Source organism: Moschus berezovskii, chromosome 15 (assembly GCF_049115385.1).
Source record: "Moschus berezovskii isolate FMDL1 chromosome 15, NW_MosBer_1.0, whole genome shotgun sequence".
Classification (NCBI taxonomy): Eukaryota; Metazoa; Chordata; class Mammalia; order Artiodactyla; family Moschidae; genus Moschus; species Moschus berezovskii.
The window spans coordinates 69072718-69096251 of record NC_142474.1 but is presented as its reverse complement, the minus strand read 5'-3'; the positions used below and the strand labels follow the sequence as shown (position 1 = coordinate 69096251).

The following is a 23534-nucleotide window of genomic DNA, read 5'->3' as shown; positions in this document are numbered from 1 at the left end:
TTTATTGGACTGAAGCTGAGTATTAAAGCGTAGGTACAATGCATCATGATAGATTCTGTAATTAGCACTTGAAAGATCTTTCCACAAAGACATATCAGGTGAAGGAGTAGTCAGCTTTGGGTCAGTCTGAGAAGCAGTGTTAAACCACAGCACAGAGATCATGACCAATATTCTACTCTGAAAAGATTCTTCTTGCAACATAAAATTAGTAACCCAGAAATGAAATTACTTCTGATGAAAATAAAATAGTAACAGTCTAATGGAATTTAAGTGGGGATATCTAGGATGCTCCAAAATAAAAGTGATGTTATTCCTGGGAGATACCCCATGACAAAAAGATTTTCAAGGCTGAATAAATGTCACAGAATTTAATTTCCCTCTTGAAAATTTCTACCACATATTAAAGATGCTGAGGAATCCTGTAGTAAAGAAATCTGCTTACCTCTGTTCAGTTTTAATTTTCCCAACATGACTTAACCGAAGAGCCTCTCTCTCATGTAATAATAAGCAACACTTCAGTTCAGTTCAGTTCATTCGCTCAGTCGTGTCCGACTCTCCGCGACCCCATAAATTACAGCACGCCAGGCCTCCCTGTCCATCACCAACTCCCGGAGTACACTCAAACTCATGTCCAGAGAGTCGGTGATGCCATCCAGCCATCTCATTCTCCGTCGTCCCCTTCTCCTCCCGCCCCCAACCTTTCCCAGCATCAGAGTCTTTTCCAGTGAGTCAACTCGTCGCATGAGGTGGCCAAAGTATTGCAGTTTCAGCTTCAGCATCAGTCCTTCCAATGAACACCCAGGATTGATCTCCTTTAGAATGGACTGGTTGGATCTCCTTGCAGTATAAGGGACTCTCAAGAGTCTTCTCAAACACCAAGTTCAAAAGCATCGATTCTTCGGCGATCAGCTTTCTTCACAGTCCAACTCTCACATCCATACATGACCACGGGAAAAACCATTGCCTTGACTAGACGGACCTTGGTTGGCAAAGTAATGTCTCTGCTTTTTAATATACTATCAAGGTTGGTCATAACTTTCCTTTCAAGGAGCAAGCGTCTTTTAATTTCATGGCTGCAATCAGCATCTGCAGTGATTTTGGAGCCCCAAAAAATAAAGTCTGACACTGTTTCCACTGTTTTTCCATCTATTTCCCATGAAGTGATGGGACCAGATGCCATGATCTTTGTTTTCTGAATGTTGAGCTTCAAGCCAACCTTTTCACTCTCCTCTTTCACTTTCATCAAGAGGCTTTTGAGTTCCTCTTCACTTTCTGCCATTACCAACCACATATTAAGTGTCAGACACTATTCTTTTTGCTTTGCATGAATTATCTTATTTAATCCTCAAAACAACTCAGTGAAGGAGGTATTGTGATTACCCTCATTTTACAGACAAGCAAACTAAGCCAGAAAAAAGGTTAAATACCTTCCCCCAACTCACATGGCTAATAACATGGCAGAGCTGGGGTTTGAATCTGGGGTAGTCTATTGTTTAATCAGTAGGCAACATTGCTTCCATGTAAAAATACCTGTTAGAACCCAAGGAACTGATGCTCCCTGGAATTCTTGTTGGCAAAGGCTGACACACAACAATTTATATGTATGTAAATAGTAAAATGTATACATATTGCATAGAAAAAAGTGTGAGGAAACAGACAAAAATCATAAACAGTTAACTCAGTGTTTAGTTGTAGAATTATGGAAGATTTCTTTTTTCCCGTAAAAAATTTTTTTTTAATTGTGAAAGAAGCACAAGCTGGAATCAAGATTGCTGGGAGAAATATCAATAACCTCAGATATGCAGATGACACCACCCTTATGGCAGAAAGTGAAGAGGAACTAAAAAGCCTCTTGATGAAAGCAAAAGAGGAGAGTGAAAAAGTTGGCTTAAAGCTCAGCATTCAGAAAACTAAGATCATGGCATCTGGTCCCATCACTTCATGGGAAATAGATGGGGAAACAGGGGAAACAGTGTCAGACTTTATTTTGGGGGCTCCAAAATCACTACAGATGGTGATTGCAGTCATGAAATTAAAAGACGCTTACTCCTTGGAAGGAAAGTTATGACCAACCTAGATAGCATATTAAGAAGCAGAGACATTACTTTGCCAACTAAGGTCCATCTAGTCAAGGCTATGGTTTTGCCAGTGGTCATGTATGGATGTGAGAGTTGGACTGTGAAGAAAGCTGAGCGCCGAAGAACTGATGATTTTGAATTGTGGTGTTAGAGAAGACTCGAGAATCCCTTGGACTGCAAGGAGATCCAACCAGTCCATCCTAAAGGAGATCAGTCCTGGGTGTTCATTGGAAGGACTGATGCTAAAGCTGAAACTGCAATACTTTGGCCACCTCATGTGAAGAGTTGACTCACTGGAAAAGACCCTGATGCTGGGAGGGACTGGGGGCAGGAGAAGAAGGGGACAATAGAAGATGAGATGGCTGGATGGCATCACCGACTCGATGGACATGAGTTTGGGTAGACTCCAGGAGTTGGTGATAGACAGGGAGGCCTGGCGTGCTGCGATTCATGGGGTCGCAAAGAGTCAGAAACAACTGAGCGAATGAACTGAACTGAACTTCCCTTCAAAAAACTGCTAGTGAATGCTTGCTACATGTAAGGTGCGATGCCTAATGGCTTACATGCATAAAATCATGAAATCTGTATCTCTTTGAAATGGGTATTATTATCTCCATTTCAAAGATGAGGAAACAGAGGCTTAGTTGTCAGCAGTTCTCAAGGCATGGGCCATGCAAACTATTTTCTTAATGATACTAAATAAAACATTACTGGCCTCTCCCTGCGTTGACTTTGGCACTGGGAGCAGAAAAACCTTAGTTCATGGCTCCTCATAAAAGCTGAAGCTCCTGGCACCTTGGCACAAACTAAGGCAGGAGAAGCACTGTGCAGGCAGTCACTGTGTTCTTTGATCACAGCTTAAAACAGAGGTCAGTGCACCTAGCAATGCCCTTAATGAAGCAGTGGAAACTATTAACTTCACTCAACCCTGAACACACATCTTATTAATATTCTGGGTCATGAGGTAGGACACACAGAACACAGTGCCAGCCTCAAGTAAGAGCATTTATGAAACTGAACTGTGATCTTTTGTCAGGCACACTAATCTGAAAAAATGACTGACTAACAGTGTTGTCAAGACTTGTGTGTTCAAAAATAAATGAAGTAAAAAAATAAATAAATAAATGAAGTAAGCCTGTTACTTTAATGAAAATTTGTTCTCATTGTTTAGTCTCTGAGTCATGTCCAACTTGTTTGTGACCCCATGGACTGTAGCCCACCAGGCTCCTCTTTCCAAGGGATTTCCCTGGAGTGGGTTACCATTTCCTTCTCCAAGGGATTTTCCCAATCCAGGGAACAAACTAGGGTCTCTGGCATTGGCAGGCAGATTCTTTACCACTGAACCACCTGGGAAGCCCTTAAAGAAAATACCTGACAGTATTTTTGCCACTGATAACTTTTGCCCTTTCAAGCAAAAGTTAGAATTTTGGAAAATTTCGACTACTAGGAACTTCACAACTTAACAACATTTAAAGACTTTTCTGATGAGATAAGTAGGAATATTAATAGATGTATGCATTTTTAAAAAACTGATTTAGAACAGCCCAAACTCAATGCTGGGCAAAAAGATTTAGAAGGGAGATATGCTAGATGCTTTAGGACAAGGACGTACTCCTGTTCACGAACACTTCTCATAACAAAACTTCTCTCCTTCTGAGCAGGAAGACAAATGGATACCAAACCTGGAGTGACTGCAATAATCCTGACCCCAAAGGGAAGCCACATTCAGCCGGAAGCTGACATCCACAGAAGGCAGAGGAGGGAGATGGAAAGAAACGAAATCACAAGCAGCGATGTAACTAAGCAGCCGAATTTCGTGACCCCTGAAAGCCTGCCGATCTCTGGGCTGTCCACCATGTCCTCTCAATTCCTGCAACCAGTCTAAACTGGGTATTCTGTGACAGCACAGAGACTCCTAATTTAAGGCATTGTACTCAGGAGTTTCCCTGATAACTCAGCTGGTAAAAAATTTGCTTACAATGCAGGAGACCCGATTCCTGGGTTGGGAAGATCCACTGGAGAATGGATAGGATACCCACTCTGGTATTCTTGAGCTTCCCTATGGTTCAGCTGATAAAGAATTCACAATGCAGGAGACCTGGCTTGATCCCTGGATTGAGAAGATCCCCTAGGGAAGGGAAAGGCTACCCACTCCAGTATTCTGATCTGGAGAATTCCATTGACTTTCCATGGGGTTGCTAAGAGTCGGACACAACTGAGTGACTTTCACTTCACTCACTCAATTAAATTAAAATTAAAAAAAAAAATTTAAGAATATGCATGTAACATAATGAGAGAGGAAATTTTACTGGGAAAATCCACATTGAATTTGCATAGTTTCATAAGGAAGTAATACTTTAATTACCTTTTCAGTGTTCTTGTATTTTTCCCATCCTTTTAGCATTTTCAACCATTTAGTAGTTCTTTCAATTTCCAGGTGCTTTTGCTAAAAATAAAATTGAAATTCATTGTTATTGTTTGTTTCAGACTTCTTTTACTTACAGATTACCAAAAAAATGTCAAGGAAAATGCTGCTGAAAAAACAACTACAAAAAAAGTTATGCAACATTGGACAGCAAATATCTTAACTTTTTAAAAAATAGTTGGACACTTGATTACTGCTGTATCAATAGTACTCTTGCTTAAGTTAAAACACACAGGAGAGACAGGTAATGAGAGAGGAGTCACTCAGATTTTCTAACATTTCAAATTAATCTAACTCTGGATATTTTCCCTGGAGAAGGTCATGGCAACCCACTCCAGTATTCTTGCCTGGAGAATCCCCGTGGACAGAAGAACCTGGCGGGCTACAGTCCATGGGGTCACAAAGAATCAGACATGATTGAACGACTAAGCACTTGGTATTTTACAAAGTTAAGCCAAAAGGAAATTTTAAAATATTTTGAAATATCTTTATGAAGCAACAAAAAACACAACTTCAAAATTCCATTCTCTTCTTTAACATTTAACTAAATTGTGGCATTTTAATTCTTTCAGTGACAAAGGTGCTTTTTGTAAAGGAGAACTGGATATTACTGGGAGATCATAACATAACTAGCATTATGCTAGTGAAAACTACAAAGTAAGTAACTGTTGCTATCCTTGGGAAAGTTCACCATTTGCTCAAGGGCAACTGACATGGAACATGCAGTGCTGGGCCTAGAGGCAGAGAGGGCGACTCAAATCCTGTGGAGGGAGCAATGACACCCACCCAGGATGGCAGAGAAGGCGCGCCTGAGTGAAGAGCTGGAAGACTGTTAGGGTTTTTATCAAGTGAAAAATTCCAAGACGTGTGTACAGATACACTTCTCAGACAATGCAGCACCACAGGGGCTAAAAAAGGACGCTTCCAGAGCTGAGGCTGAACACAGTCACTAAATTAAGATTCTGGGCAAAGCTGGGAATGGGGTGGAGGGGGTTAAAGGAAGGGGGGAGATGGTAAAGAAAAAGCTTCTCCCTCACTCTGGTTTCCAGAAGAAGGGATTTTTTTCCTAAGTCCTCCAGCCTGCCCTCCAATCTCTTATTAACTCTCATGGTGGTAGAGTGACTTACCTGATTGGTACATTCAGAAAAAAAGACCTGGGTGTACAGCCCTCTGTTCCTGCCCTTTGTGGGCCCAGCCTACACTCAGAAAGCACATGCGGGTGGGCCGCAACGGGGAAGTGAGTCCCTCTCCCTCAGCCCAGGCGGCCCCCGCTGCTGAGCACCTGACCTCCTTTCCTAGCGACACCTCCCTCCATGAAGGCCAAGGTGCCTGTGGCCTCTCACTGCCTGGAAAAGAGCCGCAGGGTCCACACCTAGTGATCACGCTTTCGTGAGAACAAGACACCAGAATTCCTTGGAGCAAGTGAGCTGCTGCTGTTTCGTTAATTCTCCTCAATGACAGCATGTTCTTCCCCGAAGGCCTCTGTAAGTGTATTAAGCGCATCTAAACAGTGAAGGAAACAGAAGACCACACAGGAAAGAACAGTTCTAAAGGGACATTTTATGCTCAAAAATGTATGCTCACTACACCCCTATGAAGTAGGCATAATCCTCCTCACTTTACAAATAAGGAGACAGAGGCCCAAAGGAGCCAACCGACTTCTCCACGTTCCCCTCTGGTTAGGTCAAAGCCAGGCTGTCTGGCCCCAGGACCTGTGCACTGGGCTGCCACATCCGAGGCCCTTGTCTCCACCCAGTCCTGGCTCTCCTTGGGGGAATCTCAGCTCTTGGACAAATCCAGCCCCAAATAGGCAGATGGCACAGGCCCACCATCAATATTTTTAGATGCAAGAGAAGCATAAAATCCCAAAGAAAACCTTGAATTTGGAAAAGATTCTCACCAATCAGAATACTCTGATGCAATTTTTTTTTTGCAGTGGGGGGAGTGGGGGTGGATTATATCCTTAAAATTTTTAATTACTTCTTTACTCTTCTAAAAATTTTGATGGGTTTTTCATAACCAAAGACAATCACTTGTGAGCAAAAGATACTCTGTTATGATTCTAATTTTTCAAAAGATTAAGCATATTCTTCATTATATTATTAGTGATAAAATGCTACAGATGGTTCCAGAAATATGTTTAATTTTAAACCTCAGCAGGGCACGGAAATCTAATTAATGTTTCTGCTAAATGTGACTTCAGAGAAGGCCAAGCTGTGAAAAATTAAGACTGATCTAAGGAGCCATTCAGTCACTTTATTGTTCTGCACTTCCTCCCCTGACTTCCTTAAAGCTCAATCCCTTTCTCCACCAACAGGAAAGCACCAAATAATTCAAGCCAACCCAAGAGCATAATAACATATACTTTGCCAGGAAAAAACCCTGCTGAGATCTAGCAGGTCTCCCGCTATCTTTCCTTTTTATGACTATTAAATTGTCAATAACTCACTCTAAGAAACAGCTATCCTTTTTTTAAAAAGGCACATTTTTGTATTCTAATGCTCATCATATATACACAGAGATTATTTTAAATGCTTCACATTCTTACATGCAAGCGAGAAACACACATGCACAACTTTAAGAACTATTAAGTATGCTTTTCTTTCCCCTACAGCAAAAAAAGGAAAAACTTTGGGTAAAGCTTCCAGGCTGTAAGATTTTAAAATTATACACCAGTATAAAATATACATTGGTATTCCATCAGGCTTAAGTGTTAACTCCGCAACGCTGTCAGATCAACTACACCGGATTTGAATGCACTCATGAATCTGTAATAAGTGGATAAAATATACTTTTATCAGCAAAGATGCTACAACTTAGCAACTCCAGAATTTATTCTGAAAACACATGTGACAAGTATGAACTTAAATGCTCCAGAAAAACAGGCTTGCCGTGGACTCACTGACACCAAGACACTAGAACAAGAGCAGCAAGGTAGAACAGCACCTAGAAGTTCAGCAGACAGTTCAAACTCCACACATCCAAAAGGACTTCCCTAAATATGGTGCTACTACCCTTCCCTTCCCTACTGGGAATTAACAGTACCACCAGCCACTAAGTCAATCAACCTAAAAGCTTGGCTTTTCAGTCTTCCATTTATCTTCCTTCTAGACCCAAACTGCACTCTGCTGGTCCCGCCCATGTCTCCTGCATCCATCACGTCCTCTGCCTGTTCCGGGAGGTGGGAGTGGGGCAATGCTCATCCCTAGACAAGGGCAAGAACTCACAGGCAGCCCTGAGTGGCCTCAAGCCAGCCTCCACACTGCTGTGACCTTTTAAGTGAGTCCTGGTTTAAAAAATCCTTCAACGACTACCCATCATCTACAAATAAAGCTCAAATGCCTACACAGATGGCTCCAACACAGGATGACACAAACTCACCTTCTAGTTTTCTGCTACTTTGATGACCTGGTCAGCTTGAACTATCTGTCATTCCCAACACACAATGTATTTTCATGCCTCTGTTAGGAATCTATACAAAACTGCTATTAAATAACTGTTGATTTTATACACCGACATCTTACTTTCTCTAATTTTTACTGAAACATTTAAAACCTGCAGAAAGTTGGGAGACGAATACACCATATACTTATATATGCTTCAGCAAAACCCATCAATTACTAACATTTTGCCAGATTTAATCTATTTATATTGGGGTGCTTTTTTATTGGGGGGCTGATCTATTAGAAAATCACAGACATCATGAATACTTCAAATATTTACCTAAGACACATTATCCTACATAATCATAGCACCACTATCACACTCCTTCAAGAAACTTAAAGTTGGTTCATTATTTGATAATAAACCATCCATACACCAAACTCCCCACTAGTCTCAAAAGTGTCTGTAAAGCTGTGTTTCTTTAGGTGGGGTGGAGAGAAGACATCTCCTGAGTTCCCTTTACTCTAGAACAGTCTCCTGGCCTTTGTCTTTCATGATGTCGATTTTTCAAGGGTCTGGTCTGCACTATCTGACTTTGTCTAATTGTTTCCCTGAGATTTTGGTGGGAATACTACGTAACAGATTTTGTGTCCTTACGGCACCCACTGACAGCTCGTGCTAATCTGTACCATTATCTGTGATGTAACTTTTGATGCCTTGGTTAAGTGGTACTTGCCCAACTTCTCTGTTAACAGAGACATTCCCTTTTGTAACTAATATATAATCTGAATGGTGCACTTTAAGATAATGTGGACATCCTGCTCCTTAACCACTCTACTCAGTGGTCTTCTCATCCACCATGATTTCTGCCTGAATCAATTCTGATTCTGACGGTGATAAAATGGTTTTTTACCTTTTTCATGTGTGTGTGGTAAATTTCTTTTTTTACCATTTTTGTGGGTTCTTTTCCCTCTCCTTCTTTCTATATTACTAACTGATATTTTTCTATTAAAATGTTTTCCCTCCTGAGTCCCTCCCAATTTTTAATATCACTATGGTATATAGATAGTCTAGTCAAGGCTATGGTTTCTCCAGTAGTCATGTATGGATGTGAGAGGTGGACTATAAAGAAAGCCGAGTGCCACAGAATTGATGCTTTTGAACTGTGGTGTTGGAGAAGACTCTTGAGAGTCCCTTGGGCTGCAAGGAGATCCAACCAGTCCATCCTAAAGGAAATCAGTCCTGAATATTCATTGGAAGGACTGATGTTGAAGCTGAAATTCCAATATTGGCCAACTGATGTGAAGAACTGACTCAACTGAAAAGACCCTGACACTGGGAAAGATTGAAGGCAGGAGAAGGGGACAACAGAGGATGAGATAGTTGGATGGCATCACTGACTCAACGGACACAAGTTTGAGTAGACTCTGGGAGCTGGTGATGGACAGGGAGGCCTGGTGTGCTGCAGTCCATGGGGTCACAAAGAGTCGGACACGACTGAGCAACTGAACTGAAGATGGTGCAAAGAACTATTTTATTCATTCATTGTGCTATAATCCGTTATCATCATCATTATTCCTTTTGAGGTTCAAGTCGTCCCAAATTTGGTTGGACTGCCTCTTACCTAGTTGTAGATTTCCCCTCTTCAAGTGGATCCTTTAGACATGCCTGATCTGGCACAAATTAACTCAGGTTCACTTGATACTTTTTCTATCCTAGACCTAGATCATCCATTTCTTTAAAGAAACAGGGGTACTTTTTCAGGGGGAATGGCTACTAGATGTGCTCATCATTGCAGTTTTTAAAATCACACAGGAGACCCCAGCACAAGAAAATTCTACTATACTTTAAGCCCATGCAGGACCAGTTGAATAGGAAGTACTTAACATCACCCACCCAGTATGGAGTAAGCCTGTATTGGGTCCAACACTCCTCCTGCTCCTAACATGATCAATAACCTAGACAGTAAAGGCTAACCACATACACAATGCATGGATGAATATTAAACAGTCTTCTCTTCTAGAATAAGAAATCTTAGAACTTTACAGAAGTTCAAGTCTTCAGATGTGTGTTTGAATATTAGAGTGTGTGACTGAAGACGGCTGAGCCACTCCACACACTCCTCGACCTCACCAGCAGAGGTCAGGAGAGGATAAGGAGTGCAAGAAGTAGACGTGTATTTTGACAGAAGAATGGCATTGAAAAGTCATTTATTTTGAGTAAGATTTCACAGCACATAAAATTAAGATATAATTTAAAAAATCTGAATAGGCTCCAATATTCCATTAAGCTATGCAAAATATCACACTGCAAAAACGAATAGCTGAATCCAGGAAAATTCATAGTTTTACATATCCTTTCCTCCTTATTAAAAGCATCAATAAGCTCAAAGAAACAATATAATCCATTATTAACAGTGGTCTCTGCAGAGTAAATATAATAAGTGTGTTTGTTTGTTAATGTGCCTGTTTGTGGGAATCCGAAGCACTCTGCAAATACCAACATCAATCCTCTTATGAAGGCCTGATTTCAACTACCCCTATTTTCAACAGAGAATTGCCTTATGTTAAAAAAAAAAAAAAAAAAAAACCACCCCCACAAAGCTGGAACTAAAGCCCTGAGACTTTACTAAGCATCAGTGTACAAGTCTTTTCAAATGGCAGGCAGGAAGTTCACACTGCAAGTGGATGCTTTGTGAAGACTAATAAACACTTATAGCTTCCACCAGGCTATCATTTCCACTGATTTTTTCAATGCAGCAATATAGGCAGAAATTTTTACTAGTTTCCTAGAAATGGCAGACCTTGAACATTTGGTCTAGGCAGTCACTGAAGAACACGTGGACTAAGATGAAACCAAAAAAATTGGGGGAAATCCGGATAAACGAAAAAGTTTCCAGCCTCAGACTGCTTTTCATGTGTCTAGAGTTCTCATCCCACTTTGAAGAAACCAAAGCTGTGAAAGGCGGGTCACACAATGTGAGCTCAGTTTATGGAGGGTAGAACGGAATCTCAATCAGCAGCCTCAGAACTCCCTCTCCCAGTGACAGATTGACAGGGAATATAAAACAGTCTTGTGTTAAACTGTTAAGGTATGCATGTCATTTCTTAGTGGTTTCCTAGTATATTAAACTCTTTAAACAATCCATTAATTGTAACTTGAATTCCATTGGGTAAAGAGGTCTTTTACTGTACAGGCAAGTCTCTTATAAAAAAAAAAAAAAAAACAACCTTCATCAAGCATGTATCCTCTGCAACGTTTTGCCTCTTATTTCTTCTTTCCTTTACTGTCACATTTTTTGAATCATCTATACTACTGATTTCTATATGTCTGAATTTTTCGGACCAGGAAATCATTTTGAAAGGGGAAGAGAGGAGGCACTGGAGAGAAAAGTCAGTATTGTAATGGGTTGCCAGATTTTTATTCTCCCAAATACGGACATATTTTGTTGAAAGACACCTTCCAACTCTTTTCTAATTTCTCAAATAAAGCACGCTGTCACATTCGAAAGGACAAGCTCCGCCAGACTTTAACTCCGCGTTTCATGGCAGAACACATCCTTATGTTCACCTGGTCATTCACTCAGCCACCATTTATTGAGCACACACTACGTGCCCTGCTCTGGGTTCTGTGGCTGCAACAGTGAACAAAGCAGAGGAATCCCCCTTCAGTGAGATTACCTCCTAGTGTGGAAACAGACAAAATACAGATGTAAGTAAAATGTTGAGTAACTTGGACAGTGTTAGCGCTAAGAGAGAAATAAAGAATGGACAGGGTAGCTAACTTGTATCGGGGAGGAGCTCCCAGTCTGGTAATTCTTGGGGGTTGGGGGGTTTTGGAGAGGGACCTGACAGGCAAGTCAGGGGGCACTGAGGCCTGCAGGAGAGCAAGAGACAGGAGGAGTGGCGAGAGAGAAACCAGTCATGCGTAGCTCTGAGGACCTTCCCTTTACTGTGGATGAGATGGGGGGTCGGCATCACATTCCCCTCCGAAGTGACATGATCCCTCTTACTCTTCCAGTGAGCAGACAGACCATGGGGAGAAGGGGCGGTGCACTGGCAGAAGCAGGGAGCTGGCAGCTCCAGGAGAGGTGCTAGTGAACCAGGCGGCAGAAGAGGAGATGCTGAGAAGTCATCGGACTGAATTCATGGTGAGCCGAGCTAACAGACGTGGTGTGGGGTGAGAGAGGACATCAAAGACAACTCGGGAGATTTTAGACGGCAAATTGGACGGGTGCAGCTGCCACTGGCTGAGACGGGGAGCTTGCTCACAGATGTACTTGAACAGAGAAGTTCCAGGCCTGAGCCCCGGGGCATAGTAGAAACAATAAAGATGAAGAGAGAAGGAACAAGCAGAGGAAACCAAGAAAGGGTGGCCAGGGAGGAAAGAAGAAGGGGTTCTGAAGGACAAGACAATATAAGCTTACCTCAAGAAACAAGAGAAAAATCAAATAAGTAACCTAACTTTATACCTAAAGCAATTAGAAAAAGAAGAAATGAAGAACCCCAGGGTTAGTAGAAGAAAAGAAATTATAAAAATTAGGGCAGGAGTAAATCATAAAAATTATGGCAGAAAAAGAAACAAAGGAGACTATAGTAAAAATAACAAAGCTAAAAGCTGGTTTTTTGAGAAGACAAATAAAATAGAAAAACCATTAGCCAGACTCATCAACAAAAAAAGGGAGAAGAATCAAATCACCAAAACTAAAAATGAAAATGGAGAGATCACAACAGACAACAAAGACACACAAAGGATCATTAGAGAATACTATCAGCAACCATGTGACAATAAAATGGACAACTTGGAAGAAATGGATGAATTTTTAGAAAAGTATAACCTTCCAAAACCGAACCAGGAAGAAACAGAAAATCTTAACAGGTTCATCACAAGCACAGAAATAGAAACTGTAATCAAAAATCTTCCAGCAAACAAAAGCCCAGGACCAGACGGCTTCACAGCTGAATTCTACCGACAATTTAGAGAAGAGCTAACACCTATCCTACTCAAACTCTTCCAGAAAATTGCAGAGGAAGGTAAACTTCCAAACTCATTCTATGAGGCCACCATCACCCTAATCCCAAAACCTGACAAAGATGCCACTAAAAGAGAAAACTACAGGCCAATATCACTGATGAACATAGATGCAAAAATCCTCAAGATTCTAGCAAACAGAATCCAACAACATATTAAAAAGATCATACATCATGACCAAGTGGGCTTTATCCCAGGGATGCAAGGATTCTTCAATATTCACAAATCAATGTGATAAACCACATTAACAAATTGAAAGATAAAAAACATATGATTATCTCAACAGATGCAGAGAAAGCCTTTGACAAAATTCAATATCCATTTATGATAAAAACCCTCCAAAAAGCAGGCATGAAGGAATATACCCCAATATAATAAAAGCCATATATGATAAACCAACAGCAAACATTATCCTCAATGGTGAAAAATTGAAAGCATTTCCTTAAAGTTAGGAACAAGACAAGGGTGCCCACTCTCACCACTACTATTCAACTTAGTTTTGGAAGTTTTAGCCACAGCAATCAGAAGAAAAAGAAAGAAAAGGAATCCAGATTGAAAAAGAAGAAGTAAAACTCTCACTGCAGATGACATGATCCTCTACACAGAAAACCCTAAAGACACCACCAGAAAATTACTAGAGCTAATTACTGAATATAGTAAAGTTGCAGGATATAAAATTAACACACAGAAATCCCTTGCATTCCTATACACTAACAATGAGAAAACAGAAAGAGAAATTAAGGAAACAATTCCATTCACCATTGCGATGAAAAGAATAAAATACTTAGGAATAAATCTACCTAAAGAAACAAAAGACCTATACAAAAAAAACTATAAAACACTGATGAAAGAAATCAAAGATGACACAAACAGAAGGAGAAATATACCTTGTTCATGGATTGGAAGAATCAATACAGTGAAAATGAGTATACTACTCAAAGCAATCTATGGATTCAATGTAATCCCTATTAAGCTACCAATGGTATTTTTCACAGAACTAGAACAAATAATTTCACAATTTGTATGGAAATACAAAAAACCTCAAATAGCAAAGCAATCTTGAGAAAGAAGAATGGAACTAGAGGAATCAACCTGCCTGACTTTATACTACAAAGCTACAGTCATCAAGACAGTATGGTACTGGCACAAAAACAGAAAACCCAGAGATAAATCCATGCACCTATGGACATCTTATCTTTGACAAAGGAGGCAAAACTATACAACGGAGAAAAGACAATCTCTTTAACAAGTGGTGCTGGGAAAACTGGTCAACCACCTGTAAAAGAATGAAACTAGAACACTTTCTGACACCATACACAAAAATAAACTCAAAATGGATTAAAGATCTAAATGTAAGACCAGAAACTATAAAACTTCTAGAGGAAAACACAGGCAAAACACTCTCTAACATAAATCACAGCAGGATCCTCTATGACCCACCTCCCAGAGTAATGGAAATAAAAGCAAAAATAAACAAATGGGACCTAATTAAACTTAAAAAGCTTTTGCAAAACGAAAGAAACTATAAGCAAGGTGAAAAGACAACCTTCAGAATGGAAGAAAATAAGAGCAAATGAAGCAACTGACAAAGAATTAATCTAAAAAATATACAAGCAGCTCATGCAGCTCAATATCAGAAAAATAAATGACTCAATCAAAAAATAAGCCAAAGAACTAAACAGATATTTCTCCAAAGAAGACATACAGATGGCTAATAAACACATGAAAAGATGCTCAACATCACTCATTATCAGAGAAATGCAAATCAAAAGCACAATGAGGTACCATATCTCACGCTGGTCAGAATGGTTGCTATCCAAAAGTCTACAAACAATAAATGCTGGAGAGGGTGTGGAGAAAAGGGAACCTCTTACACTGTTGGTGGAAACGGAAACTAGTACAGCCACTATGGAGAACAGTGTGGAGATTCCTTAAAAAACTGTAAAAGAGCTGCCATACAACCCAGCAATCCCACTGCTGGGCATTCACACTGAGGAAACCAGAATTCAAAGAGACATGTGTACCCTAATGTTCATCACAGTACTGTTTACAACAGCTAGGACATGGAAGCAACCTAGATGTCCGTCGGCAAACAAATGGATAAGAAAGCTGTGGTACATATACACGATGGAATATTACTCAGCTATTAAAAGAGCACATTTGAATCAGTTCTAATGAGGTGGATGAAACTGGAGCCTATTATACAGAGTGACAGAGAAGGCAATGGCACCCCACTCCAGTACTCTTGCCTGGAAAATCCCATGGGCGGAGGAGCCTGGTAGGCTGCAGTCCATGGGATTGCTAAGAGTCAGACATGACTGAGCAACTTCACTTTCACGCATTGGAGAAGGAAATGGCAACCCACTCCAGTGTTCTTGCCTGGAGAATCCCAGGGACGGGGGAGCCTGGTGGGCTGCCATCTATGGGGTTGCACAGAGTTGGACACGACTGAAGCAACTTAGCAGCAGCAGCAGCATACAGAGTGAATTAAGTCAGAGAGAAAAAGGCCAATACAGTATATTAACACATATATACGGAATTTAGAAAGATGGTAACAATGACCCTATATGTGAGACAGCAAATAAAGAACAGACTTTTGGACTCTGTGGGAGACGGTGAGGGTGGGAGGATTTGAGAGAACAGCATTGAAACACGTATACTACATTATGTGAAACAGATGACAAGTCCAAGTTCAGTGCATGAAACAGGGCACTGGTGCAGCGGGACAACCCTGAAGAAGGGGATGGGAAGAAAGGTGGAAGCGGGGTTCAAGATGGGGACACATGTACACCCACGGCTGATTCATGTCAATGTACGGCAAAAACCACTATAATACTGTAATTAGCCATCAATTAAATTAATCAAAAAAAAAAGAGAGAACGTATGAGAGTGAGAGGTCAACCAACCACATCACAGTGTGGGAGGGAGCTGGGAACTGATGACCTGGGGCGACAATACAGAGATGAGAAATGAGAAGCACAAGCGAGCACATCAGCTGAGCGAGGCCGGAGGAGGAGGCTTGAGAGGGAAGAGGAAAGGGCACTAGTTAAAGCGGGAGCAGAAATTCACCAGGAAGGCATGGCATGGAGTCCAGGCAGCATAAATGTGCAGCTGAGGTTTGAGATCCTGGATGCAAAGTAAAGCCATTCATCCCAGTTGGGAGTCTTCCCCAGTTGCACAGAGCCACACCAGCGCTGCAGGGGCAGGAAGGTTAAGTCAGAAGAAGCAGGACTGGGGAGGTCCCGACCTGTGGTGGGAAGAGATGGGGTTGAAGACCTAACAGTGATGGGATCCAGGGGGTCCAAGGATAAGCCAAGTCAGGGCACTAACAGAGAGAGGATGGCCAGAGGGTGGACACCACCCTGTGTATCCATGTCCAAGTGGAGCAGGACAAGCTCCCCAGGAGCAGAGCTGGTAGAAAGCACTGCACCATCATTTCCTTCTCCAGCAACCCAGGGCCGCAGGGACCAGCCTTCTCCTCCAGCAGCACTGCCCTCGCATGACAGGAATACCAGGCCCTGAAAGCCACGATTATGTCCCTCAACTGTCTCCCCTGGCCTGCCTCCAGTCACTGCCAAACAGCTAGCATTACAGAAACCAAAACCATGTCATGTTTCCCTGATATTCCAGGCTACTGTCTTGATTCTAGGCCCCCACTTGATACATCGTTGCTAAGAAGTAATACAGCTTTATTAAAAGAAATTCCTTTGCCCAAACATCAAGACACAAAGAGAATCAGGCAGTCGCTGGAGAATTCAACCTCAGGAAATACCTACAGGGTTCTTTACATGGTATATATAAAATAGCAATTTTATCCAACATTATACTACAGTATTAATTTTCAGAAGAATTTTATTTCAGATTCCCTAAAATGCTTTTCAAATTCCAGCGCCAATTTTACCTCCATTTTGTGAAACTCAGCCTCGTTTACCCGTCAAACATAAACGAACAGACTAATGTCCCTGATCAACAGTCTCCCTCTCCATTCATGAATTCTGACAGTTCATTTTTTGGTAGATGAGAAAATGGAGAGGCGGGGAGGGGACTCCATAGGACTCTGAACGATCAGTCCCTAAGTGTCAGCACACCCAGCTGTGGAGCCAGGCCCCAGCCAAGTGCAATGAGAAAGGGGAACCACTCAGTTACCAAAGCCCGACAGGTTTACTATATATAAGACTTAAGTCTTTAAAATGCAAACATACTTATTCGACTACAGCAAACTCTTTTTGCAGTCATCTGTGGGAGATGCGGAGGAAACCTCGTGACACAGTTGTGTTGCAAACAGCAGCTGGTCTGGACCAGAGCTGTAGGAGCCATGTGGTGCTAGAGAGGTGCCCAGGGTTACAGTGTAGGGGCCTGGGCTCCTGAGCATGCGCTCTCACCAGGCCCATGTCCCGAGGCGGCCTTGACAGAGAACCACCATCCATGTGCAACCTCTGCTAATGGCCACCCCTCCTTTTTTCCAAGTACCTACAGAAGTTCCATAAAATCTAAAGTTGTTTCACCATTAATTTAACTATTTTCTTACAGTGATATTCGGAGGGTCAAATTTTAATGCTGACAGCAGCACTGACAGGTAATAACAGCACCCTCAATCACAAAAGTGGCAACTTTTCTTCCTCTGAGGAATGTAATTCCCCAGTAATGAAAAATGAACACAGAACTGGACTTACCCGTTCCATAGCTGCATTGTGATATGGGAGCTCCTCCTCACTGCAAAGGAAAAACAATGGATGTAAAATAGTTGAAATCAGGGAAAATATTTTTTAAAAACTATAAATCTGTAGGTACACATGATGTCCAACCATCTACCTGTCATCACAAGAGTTATGTAAGCTTCCATTCCACCACATTCAACATAAAACAATAAGCTATTCTGTAAACACATTTCCCAGGTGGCTCAGTGTTAAAGAATCTGCTTGCCAATGCAGGAGACGCAGGTTTGGTCTCTGGGTCAGGAAGATCCCCTAGAGAAGGGCAACCCCACTCCAGTTATTTTTGCCTGGAGAGTCCCAAGGACAGAGGTGCCTGGAGTGCTACAGTCCATGGGGTCGCAAAAGAGTCAGACATGACTGAGAGACTTAAACAAAACACCATTCTGAAACCATATCTCCTGTCTTCAAATCTCTAGACACACTCTACCCAATCTCGTCATCTTTAGCCACAGGTAGCTGTTTAATTTTAAATGTAAAATAAAAAGAAGTTAAATTAAAAGTTCAGTCATCAGCCTCACAAGCCATAACTCAGCTACCACACTGAACAGTATGGATACAGTGAGAACACTTCCACAAATGCTGCAGAAATTTCCACTGGACAGACTGCTCTAGTCCAGGGGTCAACAACCCTTTCCTGCAAAGGTAAATACTGAAACAGCAAATATTTTAGGCTTTGTGGACCATAGTCTTTTTCATAATTACTCAACTCTGATGTCATACTGTGAAAGCAGATGCTGACAGCATGTAAACCAGGTGTGGCTTAGTTCCCATAAAACGTTTACAAAAACGGGTGGAAAGCTGGACTTGGCCCACAGGCCATCATTTGCCAACCTCTACCCAAGACCATCACCTCCACTCTCTGTCTCAAACTATAGCCCGTAACAAATGAGTGTTCAAAACAATTAGTATAAGGAAATAAAGCTGCCTCTCATAGACTTAAGAATTAAAAAGAAAACTTAAACTTTTACTCTGTAAACAGGAAAAGCAGCGTTTGCCAAAACTTCAAAAAGAATAACTTTTTAATGTACAATGAAAGATCAAATCCATTTCTCTGATACAGTAATTTTGTGATATCACTTTCAATATAAAACATTCAGAGACTCTTGTATTAACTGTCAGTAATCCCTTATACTGCAAGGAGATCCAACCAGTCCATTCTGGGGGAGATCAATCCTGGGTGTTCACTGGAAAGACTGATGCTAAAGCTGAAACTGCAATACTTTGGCCACCTCATGCGACGAGTTGACTCACTGGAAAAGACTCTGATGCTGGGAAAGGTTGGGGGCGGGAGGAGAAGGGGACAACAGAGAATGAGATGGCTGGATGGCATCACCGACTCTGTGGACATGAGTTTGAGTGAACTCCGGGAGTTGGTGACGGACAGGGAGGCCTGGCGTGCTGTGATTCATGGGGTCGCGGAGAGTCGGACACAACTGAGCGACTGAACTGAACTGAACTGAATGTAAAAACAACTATCTGTACTATCTATAAACAGTGTTATGTGCTTTGAGTTGTTCTATTAGAGGTAATGATGTTTTGACAAGTGAGTGGAAGTCACTCAGTCATGTCTGACTCTTTGTGACCCCATGGACTGTAGCCTGCCAGGCTCCTCTGTCCATGGAATTCTCCAGGCCAGAATACTGGAGTGGGTAACCGTTCCCTTCTCCAGGGGATCTTCTCAACCCAGGGATCGAACCCAGGCCTTCTGTATTGCAGGCGGATTTTTACCATCTGAGCCACCAGGGAAGTCTGGTTTTGACAAGATCTATACACATTTTAGGATGGAGGAGCTTGGTAGGCTGCAGTCCATGGGGTCACTCAGTCGGATATGACTGAGCAACCTCACTTTCACTTTTTGCTTTAACGCGTTGGAGAAGGAAATGGCAACCCACTCCAGTGTTCTTGCCTGGAGAATCCCAGGGACGGGGGAGCCTGGTGGGCTGCCGTCTGTCGGGTCGCGCAGAGTCGGACACGACTGAAGCGACTTAGCAGCAGCAGCAGCAGCATACACATTTTTGCCTTTATCTTCATACCAGATATTAACAGTTTTAAGAACACAACACAGTACACAAGAGTCCAATGTTTTCAAAAGCATTCTTTCGCTGCTCTGAAGAGTTCTTAGGTGAAGTATAAAGCCACAGCAACAAAACTGACCACAAAGCGTTAAGAGCCGAAAGAGATCTCAGAAAGCTAGTATAACCCCTCACTTCACAGATAAGAAAACTAACATTTTCACTCAGTCACCATCACTTAACCTAATACAGAGATGCTTAGCATTATCTAACCCAGTGGGTTCAAACTTAGATTTGTATCTATATTCAGATTGTGCAAGAGTGTATGAAAAACAGGCTAAGAAATCAATTCTCAAGAAGAAAAGAAGTTTTGAAGATTAAATATAAGTTGCTTTTTTATAAGTGGATACTCATCTTTTCCTTTTTAAAACAGCTCTTAGTCTAACTTTCCCTGCTAATTTGTGACCTGATTACTGGGGTCAGTGATGTATGAATGGCACGCATCCATTCTTCACTGACTAGCAGAAGGCAGCCTGTGGACATCACTGGAACATACTTGCGAAGTGATGGGGTCAGCGGGGACATCTTGAAAGAATAAGAACATCTGGCAAACTCTGGGTGCACCAAGAGTGGTTTCTCTGGGGTGAACGGGCTGCCCTGGGCAAGAGCAACCTTCCATGTGGCTGACTTGAACATATCCTAACACTGAACATTCCTAACTGCAAATGAAGTGCCATCTCTGGCTGCCACCACAGGTCAAGTTCTTCAGCGTCCTCCCATTCACTAGATAAGACTAACAGGCCTAACTGTGCCTGCTGTCAACACTGAACCTGAACCAAGCACTGCATGTGTCTGTGGAAAGATGGGAACCACCTGCTCAGGCCACATGGTCTGCGTCAGGCAGATCCTATAGAATGAATCCACCTCTGGCAACCACCAACATGTTCTCTGTATGGATGAGTTTGGGTTTTACTGTTTTAAGATTTCACATACAAGTGAGCATTTGTCTTTCTCTGACTTATTTCACTTAGTAGAGTTCCATCAGGGTTTATTTATGCTGTTGCTAAAATTTGTTGTGGTAGAATTTCCTTCTTTTTTATGGGTGGATAATATTCCACTGTAGATAAACACCACATTTCCATTATCAGTTGATGGACATTTAGGTTCTTTCTGTGTCTTGGCTACTGAGAATGCTGCTGCAATGAATACGGTGGATGCAGATATATTTTTGAGTTAGTGTTTTCATTTCTTTCAGATACATATTCAAAAGTTAAAGTTGCTGGATCATATGGCAGTACTGGTTTCAATTTTTCTGGAAACCTCCATACTATTTTTCATTGCAACTGCATCAATTTCCACCAATAGTATGCAAGGGTTCTCTTTTCTCCACATCTTTGCCAAAACTTACTGATATTGCACTGTGATTTGGCGTGGCGTTTGCCTCATGATTAGTGATGCTGAACACACTTCCGTGGACTTGTTCGTCACCTGTACCTCAAGTATCTATTCAGATCCTCTGCTCATTCTTGGATTGGTTGGAGGGTTTTTTTGGCTAGAGTTAAACAAGTTCTTCATATATTTGGGGTATTAATCCCTTATCAGACACATGATTTGCAAGTCTTTTCTCCCATTCAGTAGACTGCCTTTTCATTTTGTTCATGGTTTCCTTTGCTATGCAGAAAGTTTTTACCTTGATATAGTTCCACTTGCTTTTTGCTTGTTTGTTTGACTTTGCTTTTGGCATTAAATCCAAAAAATCATCACCAAGCCCAAGACAAGGAGCTTCAGTTCAGTTGCTCAGTTGTGTCCGACTCTTTGGGACTCCATGGACTGCAGCACACCAGGCTTCCCCATCCATCACCAACTCCTGGAGTTATTCAAACTCATGTCCATCGAGTCGGTGTTTACCATGTAAGTTTTCTTTTAGGAGTTTCATGTCTTATGTTCAAGTCTTTAAGCCACTTTGGGTTGCCCAAAAAGCTCATTCAGGTTTTTCCATAAGATGTTATGGAACACCACCATGCTCATTTATGTATTGTCTGTGATTTTTTTCATGCTACCGTGGTAGAGTTCAACAGCTGTAACAAAGACCATACGGTTCACAAAGCCAAGAAGTACTTAAGATCTGGTCTTCATGGAAATGTCTGCCTACCTCTGCTTTAGAAAACAAAGGTTTGTCCTCTAATGAAAAGAGGCACCTAGAGACTGCTTAAAGAAAACACCAGGCTGACAGCAAGCTATGCCTCGTAGAAATACACTAAGTAAAAACAACTACAGTCATAGCTGGAAATACAGGGACCTTACCTGGATCTATTTGTTTTTTCAATCTGCTAGAAAGCTAGTGACTTAGCAGCAGCAGCAGCAGCAGTAAGCTTAAAAGAAATTACTAATTAGATTGTATGTACTTTTGGTTTTTCACTAGCTCAGGCTGAGTATTTCTGTAACTAAGAGGTAAAGTTTCATTTGGAAACATAAAAGTTAAATAACTTGTTAAAATCAGTTAGCTCAATATACAGACTAAATTTCACTTCAGATTTTGTAGCAAATTTTGTCTTAGAGTAACACTAGTCAAAATCAGTTAAAATTATTGGATGGGTAGAAGGAGTTCTCAAGGCCCTGTCATTAAAACAGATACTCTTTAACAAAAACGCCATTATTCTGCTTTCAATTATTTATACAGTTATACTAAACTTCAGACAACGTATACACGTTTTTAAGAAGTGGTTGAAAATCTGAGGCTTGGTATTAATTTTATGTTTTTTTGAAAAAGTTTCCTTGTAATTCTTCTATTAATAACTTGTGACCTAAAAGCATTATCTATCATTATCCAAATACCAAGCATTCTTTGTTGAGCAGTGACTATTTTTGAAAAAAAATTTAAAAAAAAAGTTGAAAGTTCAAATGCTGAAAGTTCTCTAAGTTCTTAAATAAGCTGGACTTTCTCTCCAGCTGCATCACAGGCACATAGCTGGGGACAGCTCCCCATTTCTTCATACTAAACAAAGATGATCCTGTTCCACCAGCAAGCCAGGCTGGTTTGCCAACAGTTGTTATATTTATTGTGAAATCTGCTATAAAACCAAGTTAGTCCTGTGCTGTGTTTGTTAAATATGGTCATCCTTCTTCACATATAACAAGTAATTTAAGTTACAAAAACTGTCATTATACATGAAGTCAGCAGCCTTCAGGGAAGGCTACAAAGTTACTTTGTACCATTTTATTGATATTGACACTTAAAACCCATGTTTACCATAGAACCAATCAAAAATTACAAAGAACTAAAACAGCAGCAAGAAATGCTCTTTTGATCGAGGTATGATAGGGAGCAAGGTCTAGATGCCTGCACCAGGTGACTTTATTCAATAGCGCAGCAAACCCCAGTCTACAGTGACCAGTGATCAGAAGCACCAGCAGCAACCTTGGAACAAAGCGTCTCACTGAAATGAGGCGCTGTAACAAAAATCAGTGCTTGTGTGAAATTCCATAAAGCACAGCATCACACTAAACCCCATTTCTATGTTCTTCATTTTCCTTCGTGGGGCCAGTTTTAGGTTTGAATCACAGAGTAAATAAAAAATTCAGCGGGCTGGCCTGAGAACTGGTTCGGCCTCGTTTCCAAAGACCGGGTGAGCTCACCACTATCTAAGCGTCCATCTCAGGAGAGGAATCATTTCAAACAGGCCCCCTTCTTAGGCATTCTTCTTTTCCCCTTTAATTTTCCTCCAGGCATTTCAAAGAGCTTCAGCGATGTTTCTCTTATTAAAAAACTACAGAGGAGTAATAGTAACAGGCAGTAGAACGCAGAAGTTCCGAACTCAGGCTCTGCCGTGAGCTGCCAAAGTCAGTTGCTTGGAGCTGACATTTACTGCAAGCAGAACCTGGGCAAGCT

The 23534-nt window shown here is 41.4% G+C and overlaps 1 protein-coding gene across 8 annotated transcripts in view; it reads right to left on the bottom strand.

The window, feature by feature from the left end:
- The window catches only part of USP6NL (USP6 N-terminal like), a 217159-nt gene that overhangs the window by 31671 nt on the left and 161954 nt on the right, over positions 1-23534 (bottom strand). For all 8 annotated transcript variants that reach the window (XM_055427518.2, XM_055427464.2, XM_055427492.2 and 5 more), the window contains 2 exons: positions 17592-17631; positions 4444-4524 (listed from right to left, as the gene is read on the bottom strand). In XM_055427518.2, coding sequence (XP_055283493.1) covers positions 4444-4524; positions 17592-17631 — 121 coding nt within the window. The remainder of the gene's footprint in view (positions 1-4443; positions 4525-17591; positions 17632-23534) is intronic.